Below are 7,828 nucleotides of genomic sequence, written 5' to 3' on the forward strand. Positions count from 1 at the left end.
TTGAGAGCAAGGCAGTCTCAGTTGAATGTCCACTTCTGAAACCAGACTGGTTGCTGTCGAGGAGGTTGTTCTGTGTGAGAAAGGCAGAGACTTGGTTGAACACAGCTCGTTCAAGTGTTTTTGCAATAAAAGGAAGAAGGGAAACCGGTCTGTAGTTCTCTAAAAGACATGGGTTAAGGGTGGGTTTCTTAAGTAGTGGCGCTATATGAGCCTGTCTAAATGCTGAGGGAAAAACACCAGTGTGAAGGTATGTGTTAATGATGTGAGTTGGTGCAGGTACATCTGCAGGAGAAATGGCTTGAAGGAGATGAGATGGAATAGGATCAAGCGGACAAGTAGTAGGATGATTAGAAAGGATGAGTTTGGAGACTTCTGCCTCAGAGAGTGAAGAGAAAGATGTGAACGAGTGTATGTTTGCTGGTAAGATGTGCTTGACAGATTGTGGTTTGGAAACTTGTGCACTGATGGTTTTAATTTTATTAATGAAGAACATGGCAAAGTCGTCAGCTGTTAGAGTTGATGAGGGAGGGGGAGGACAAAGGAGGGAGGAAAATGTTTTAAAGAGTATGCGAGAGTTAGACGAATTGTTAATTTTGTTATGATAGTATGTCCTTTTAGCAGTCAAGACATTAACAGAGAAGGAAGAGAGGAGTGTCTGATACACATTAAGGTCAGTAGTATTTTTTTATTTGCGCCACAACCTTTCAGCAGCCCTGAGCTTAGAACATATATATATATATTACTGTTGGTTCAATTATTATTGAACCAAATTTTAGTTTTTAAACAAATGGAATCGTCCCTGATCAGTAGACAGGTGAAAATACATGTATTAAACTAGTGCAGATACTAGGCCATCTTTAAGTATCATCAAAATTACAATAAACTAATATATCATATATAGCCTGTTGAGGAAGAAAAGGATACTAAACAGCTCGAAATTCAGTATGAACGCATAGCCTAATGGTACACAACTTATAAAGTATCATGTTTGTTTATTTATTTTTATTTATAATGTATGTGTACGTTAAAAGTACCGTTCTGGCAGCGAGAACGATCCAGAACTAAATGAAGATTAATGTTTTGGCATATGATTTGGCATATGTTTATTGAACCAATCAGATAGGAGTAAATGGAGAGTCAGCGAGAGCCTCATGTGATTGGCTACAAGAAGGTAGTGGACCCGCCCTCCCCCTCACGCTTGCAAAACTCAGTTAGTGAGAGAACCGTGCCAAAATTGTAAGTGCAGAGAAAAGAAAGACGGAGCTGTACATATCGGTTTATTTCGGGAACTTTTTGCCCCACATGCACAACAAGTCATTTAGACATTTGCAACAGTTAGTTTTTTACACATACAGATTGGTTCTATGCAGTCATTCCGTTTTGCAGTTCTTTAAACTGTTGCTTTCGCTTGCAAATCACTGTTCACAGGCTTGCAGTGCTTTTGACCGTATTTTCAGAAGCATGCAGATCATATTTATTTTGCGTTAGCATGAAGCTGCAGTTTCACAATACATGAATTACACTTACGAGTAACAGTAAAATGCTGCAAATCATTTCTGACGCTTGAAATGTGATTTACACCTCTACAAAGCTTCTCTTGCGCATGCAAATGTAATTTACGCTTACAGTCTTATGTACACTTCCACAACTCTTACCCTGCGTATGCAAATCTATTAGGCATTAAATTACCTTCATACATGTGGAGGGGTATGTATTGTGTCAGGAACCATGTTGAGGTTAAGAGTGAGGAGGAAGTGATCCGAGGTGTGCAGTGGAGTAACCAGCACATGATCAGAGGAGCAGTGGTGGGTGTAAATAAGGTCCAGTTGGTTGCCTGATTTGTGAGTAGCTGTAGTTAACACTCTCTTGAGATCAAAAGAGGCAAGCAGAGTGTGGAAGTCTGCATCCTGAGGTTTATCTGGTGAATGTTGAAGTCTCCAAGCATAACTAGGGTCATAAACTATGTGTAAGTAAGTTGTTGTTTTTTAGCATGTGTGTTTGGTAGTGTTATTTTTAGGATTACTGATAAAATACTGTCGTTTGATTTGTATTATTTGTATTTGTTATTTATTTTAATTTTAGTTAAATTATGTCTGATTTTATTATGTCTGTATAGGTCTTTTATTAAGTTTTAGTTTTATTTAGTTTGAGTTATTTTAATACTTCAACAAACTAAATGGACATTAAATAATATATATATATATATTGATTTTATAAATGTGTATATATATATGTATGTGTGTGAGTTCTTTTTTTTTGGCTTCGTGTTATGTTAGAATCATTATTATACTCATACCTTTTGTTCTTTAATATTTTGAATTGTTTTTAGCTTTATTTTTTGTTTTTCATTTAAATGTTAAGTTTTGAAATTGTGTTGTATGCATTTGTCGTTTTTATAAATTTTTTTATTTATTTTTAAAATGTGTATAAGTAGTATTTATAAAGTTTTAGCTTTGGATCTGTTTTTAGTTGTTTTAAGATTACAATTGATTGCTTCTGTTGTCTTCATTTGTAAGTCGCTTTGGATAAAAGTGTCTGCTAAATGACTAAATAAACAAAACAAAAAAACTAGGGCAGTACCATCCTAGTCCCAGTAGTACCATCGATAAACAACTACAAAATGGATTTTAAAAGAGTGGGCAATAGTGACTGTATGTGATTCAAAGGAGCTGCTAATTTACATTTTACATTTAGTCATTTAGCAGACGCTTTTATCCAAAGCGACTTACAATTGGGGGATACATAAAGCGATTCTTCTTAAAGAGGCAAACAGACACAGGAAGTGGTTGTAATTCCAAGTTCTTAGACATTGTTCAAATAAGTACAAGCTAGAAAGAGAAGGAATAAATAAAGAGAGAATTTTATTATTATTTTTTTTTTTATATGATGAAGTCAAGTAGCTTCGAAAGAGATGAGTTTTCAGCTGTTGCTTGAAAATTGTCAGGGATTCAGCATTCCGGATAGGGGTGGGAAGATCGTTCCACCAGCCAGGAATAGTGAACGAGAATGTTCTGGAAAGTGATTTTGAGCCTCTCTGTGATGGTACCACGAGGAGTCGCTCACTAGTGGATCTCAGACTTCTGAAGGGGATGTAGATTCGTAGTAGTGAGTGGAAGTAGGCGGGTGCTGAATCTGTGGCTGTTCTATATGCAAGCATCAATGTCTTGAACTTGATTCGAGCCGCAACCGGTAGCCAGTGCAAGGAGATAAAGAGAGGTGTAACATAGGCTCTTTTGGGCTCGTTGAAGACCAGTCGTACCACTGCATTCTGAATCATTTATAGAGGTTTGATTATGCTTGATGGAAGTCCAGCCAGAAGAATACCCAGAGAAGGTAAAGGAAACAATTTTCTAATCATTAGAGATAAGCAGACCAGTACCTCCACCTCTTCCAGTTAGACGGGGAGTGTGGGAAAATGAGAAATGATTGGAGAGTGCTGCAGGAGTAGCAGTGTCCTCTGGTTTGATCCACGTCTCTGTCAGGGCCATGCATGAGGTTTAGTCTTGAATGACTAGTAATAGATGTAATGAAAACGGCTTTGTTTACTGCAGATTGACAATTCCAGAGACCAATAGAAAAAGAAAGTAGTGTATTAGCAGACATAGGCAAAGTGCACAGGCTGTTAGGATTGCGCTGCCTATAGTGTGTGATGCTTGGTTTGTGAGTGGTAGTAATAGTACGGATATGGAAACACAGAAACAATATGTTTCTGATTCTGGTGGAGTCAAAAGCGATACTAATACTATAGCAATACTATATATTAATAATTAATGGACATGTTTGCTGACTTCAGCATCAACTCTCCATTCACTCAAGGTGACTCTGATATATTCAAGGTAATGTTCATTCCAGCAACTACCCTTGTTCTCTTTCTCACATGCTGTCTACACAATGCTTTTTAAATGCTTTGGCCATGCCACTTTGTGAAAATGTTGATACAACAGGTTCATAGTGTCACAGTAGTTTCAATTCTAATTTTAATTTTGGGGTGAGCTGTCCTTTTAATTTTGATGATGAATAATGTTATAAACACTTGGCAAACATGTTTTTATCAGAAAGCAGAAAACACAGGAAAATGAGGATTCACGTAGCTGAACATAACACGGTTCATTATGAGAACATGCTCAGCTCCATCACTCTCTCTTTGTGTCTCTGCAGTACTTGTGAGTCAGGAGAAGCTGAAGAACAAAACATGTGATAATCGTGGTTGACCAAAACATAAGCTACATGAATTAGAACCCATAAAAACTCTTTATGCTCTGAATGAGCATGCTCTCTTTAGAGTTTTATTTTGATGACTGTTTGTGTCCGCATTTGTGGAGCAACAGATTTTCAGGACAATAACTGAATGCTGTTTGATTTATTGAGTTACAGAAAGAAAGATGTTTAACACAGAGGTATCATGCAACAAAGCAAAATTGCAACTGAACTTAGAATCAGTGATTTTAATAAATTTGCACTGTATTAAAAATGTTCGAAACATTAAAAAATAAGATGAAATGGGCATGACACTTCTGATTTAACATGGCATGTAGGGGAAGAGATCAGCCAGAAATGGCACACACAAATGGTACTTTGGCTGTGCATTTTTGATCATTCCAAAGTCCTGTAGCTGTTGTGAGAAAGAAAAATATGTTTTAATTATAAAAGTATTTAAACACTGGAAGTGAGGGGAGTGAATACAGTTTCTTTATTAACTGTCCAGAACTGAAAACATGAAATGACATTCACATCTTTCAAATTATTTACCTCCAAAGTTCATCTCAATGCAGTGCTCAACATGCTTTTGGTTGTTGGGCTCTTCAGGGTTCCAAAGTTTGAAATTCATTTTGGACCCATCACTCCAGAACCACGTTCCCTCCTGTGAACAGAAGAGAACTAACATCACTGTGTTTAGGACCATCTGGCATTATGTGCATGTGTAAAATAGTCTGAGGATCTAGCAAATGCTACTTGCACACCTGTGTAAATTTTAACAATCACTATTTTTACTTTAAGCAGCATTAATTTAATGTTAGACAGTAAAGGGTTACATACTTATCTTGGACAACAGCACAAAAAAAGTTAATAAATTAACAACATAACATACCGAAACAGCATCATAGCCTCCTATCCAGTATGATCTTGAACTTGAGATCATGAGCTTTAAGAAGGTGTACTCCTTGAGATTGTGTACAGAGGCAAGGTTCCCACCATGGTTCAAGCAACTCACCTGAGGAGAAAATGACATGAGGAGAAACAGATTGATTGATAGATAGATAGATAGATAGATAGATAGATAGATAGATAGATAGATAGATAGATAGATAGATAGATAGATAGATAGATAGATAAAAAAAACTTTAAAAAAAATCTTCAAGTAATAATAAAAAATAAGGTAATTTATTTATAATGTCAGATGCTGGTGAATATTTCATACCTCTGCATCCCTCCAGGTCACTGGATGGTTAAAAACCCTGAAGCATCTACGTCCATATCGAGTCCACCCACTCTCACAAGCTGTTATAGTAAGATTTGGTTTGTTTTATTGTAAGTTTAAATGATCTTTAATTAATTGCATCATATATCTATTATCATTTTTAAAGACAAAATGAACATAGACCATCTCTTTATCACTTTGTCACCCATTTCTATTTATACAAGACTGAAGCACAAAGAGTAATTAAGCAATATAACTTGTGCAAGAGTGTTTTTGTACTGAATGTTAGCAGCCTCAGTTACTCACAGCCGTGTTAATGATATTGAGTAAAACAGCACTGTTTCTCTGCCAATGGAAATGATTCAGAAAGTAGCAGTTATTAAGCTCTGAGAAAAACTAAACTGAATAGCATTTTATACCAGTGGTTCTTATGTTAAAGATCAGACAATAAATCACTTGAAGGTCAGTGAAAATTCAGTGGTGGTATTTAGAGATGTTCAGTAAATCCTGCAGTATTATCGTAATGCATCTCACCTGAAGCATTCAGAGCAAAGAGCAAACAGAGAGACACGCAGACAGTCCAGACTCCCATTGTTTCTCACATTGAATACTGCACATCTGAAACAACAATGAAACACATTAAACATATCTAAATATATGTCTAAATATTATGTTGATGCTATTGTAAATGTTTTAATTGATGTATTATTTTGGTAATACTAACAGAGAGTGTGCTGTATTTGTCTGTTTATCAGTGCAGATGTTTGAGTTTTTATATGGCAGAGGAATGAATGTATTACAATCAACCGTATTACAAAATCCTTATAAGCTGAATCATTTATCAGTGGATCATCAAGGTCACACAAAACACAACCTTCACCCAAGATTGCAATCTTAACTTGCATAATGTTGCATGACAATTTAGAAAGTTTTGAAATAGAACTCAAAATATGATTATGAACAGTTAATTTCCATAAAATATAATTGAACAACAGTTCAACCAATTTGTTAAAAATAATAAATAAATAAATAAATGCATTAATTAATAAATAATAATACTGCAAAACAATATAGAGTTACTGGTAAACTGCAGAACACTATGCACCGATTTGGCATCTGAGAGCATTTCATGTTTTTATATGCATCAGTACACAAGCATAAATGTTTAGGAGAAATGGGTTTAGAAAGTTTAGAATTCAATAACAATTCCAAATGAGTTTTGCCTAAGACGCAATGTTTGAAATATACCGGAAATGTGGTGATTCTGACCAACCTAATATCAGAGATGGCTTTAATGCAACTTTGTTTCTGTGGTTTTAGAAGAGTTAAATGTAGATAATGTGTGTGTAATTGAATAGTTTAAGGTGATTGTAGTATTAATACACCTCTCTCTGTAAGGTCCAGCTCTGGTGAGGTAGTATTGTGGAAGAAAGTACACCACCAAAAAAACAAAACATAACTATAAACTGTAAAAAATTACAAGGGGAATATGACATCCTCATAAACAGTGAATGTGTAACAGACCAGTTGCAGTTGAATGGGAGAATGTTTGCCAGAAGGTATGTGGAATCCAATCATGTATCACCGTAAACACACCATCTCCACCATGAAGTGAACACACCATCTCCACCATGAAGTAAACACACCATCTCCACCATGAAGTAAACACACCATCTCCACCATGAAGTAAACACACCATCTCCACCATGAAGTAAAGCAGGATCCTTCAGGAATGCTTTGCAGCAGCAGGAAGGCATGCAAGGGTAAAATGAATGAGGCAAAATACAGCCAAATTCTAATTTTCCAGCTAGAAAATGACCCACAAACATGAAGTCATATATTTATTACTTAAAAACAATGTCCTAGAGTTGCCAAGTCAGAGTCACGTATAGCCTATTTTTTTTTTTTTTTTTTAAACTAAGTTTCACCCCTCCTGCTTTCCATAATTAATTATCAATCCTCTTGGGTTTTTTCTAATGGTGGAATTTTGCCAGGTGGTCTATTTGAATAAATAAATAAATAATAATAATAATAATAACCTTTTATTTAACCCTCTCCTGGAACCCAAAGCCTCCCCAGAGACATATAGATTTAATGTGAACTGACAGGGTTTAATAATCATTTGCTTGCAACATACAGTACTCATCCCTTTCCCGTGTGAACCTCACCTTTACACACAGTCACTGTCACGTAGCCCATGAAGCCTTCAAAATGTTTTGGCTTTCATAATAATCCAAACTACCTCTACTATGAAACCCTAGTTCATCTTTTTTTTGGTGGAGAGTTTAATAATAATTTGCTTTCAACATACGGTACTCGTCTCTTCCCATGTGAACCTCACCTCTACACACAGTCTTTATATATATGTGTGTGTGTGTGTGTGTATTCTTATTATTATTATTACAATTT

At 35.8% G+C, this 7,828-nt stretch overlaps 1 protein-coding gene across 1 annotated transcript; it reads right to left on the minus strand.

The window, feature by feature from the left end:
- Nucleotides 1-4,355: 4,355 nt before the first annotated feature.
- LOC107594863 (galactose-specific lectin nattectin-like) lies at nt 4,356-6,155 on the minus strand. The gene is made up of 6 exons (XM_016285069.1): nt 6,144-6,155; nt 5,954-6,037; nt 5,420-5,499; nt 5,090-5,212; nt 4,750-4,861; nt 4,356-4,612 (listed from the first exon to the last, which is right to left on the minus strand). The coding sequence occupies exons 2-6, from the start codon at nt 6,009-6,011 to the stop codon at nt 4,545-4,547; spliced, it is 441 nt and encodes a 146-aa protein (XP_016140555.1). The 5' UTR covers nt 6,012-6,037; nt 6,144-6,155; the 3' UTR covers nt 4,356-4,544.
- Between the last annotated feature and the right edge of the window lie 1,673 nt (nt 6,156-7,828).

The sequence above is a fragment of the Sinocyclocheilus grahami genome, unplaced genomic scaffold, assembly GCF_001515645.1.
Source record: "Sinocyclocheilus grahami isolate Dianchi unplaced genomic scaffold, SAMN03320097.WGS_v1.1 scaffold192.1, whole genome shotgun sequence".
Classification (NCBI taxonomy): Eukaryota; Metazoa; Chordata; class Actinopteri; order Cypriniformes; family Cyprinidae; genus Sinocyclocheilus; species Sinocyclocheilus grahami.

What these genes read in the sequence shown, in the direction of transcription:
- LOC107594863 (XM_016285069.1), bottom strand. Translation starts at nt 6,011, where the DNA reads ATGGGAGTCTGGACTGTCTGCGTGTCTCTCTGTTTGCTCTTTGCTCTG. An exon ending in TGACCTGGAGGGATGCAGAG is followed by an intron (nt 5,213 to 5,419) that starts GTATGAAATATT and finishes TTTTCTCCTCAG; the next exon opens with GTGAGTTGCTTGAACCATGG. An exon ending in CATTGAGATGAACTTTGGAG is followed by an intron (nt 4,613 to 4,749) that starts GTAAATAATTTG and finishes TTCTCACAACAG; the next exon opens with CTACAGGACTTTGGAATGAT.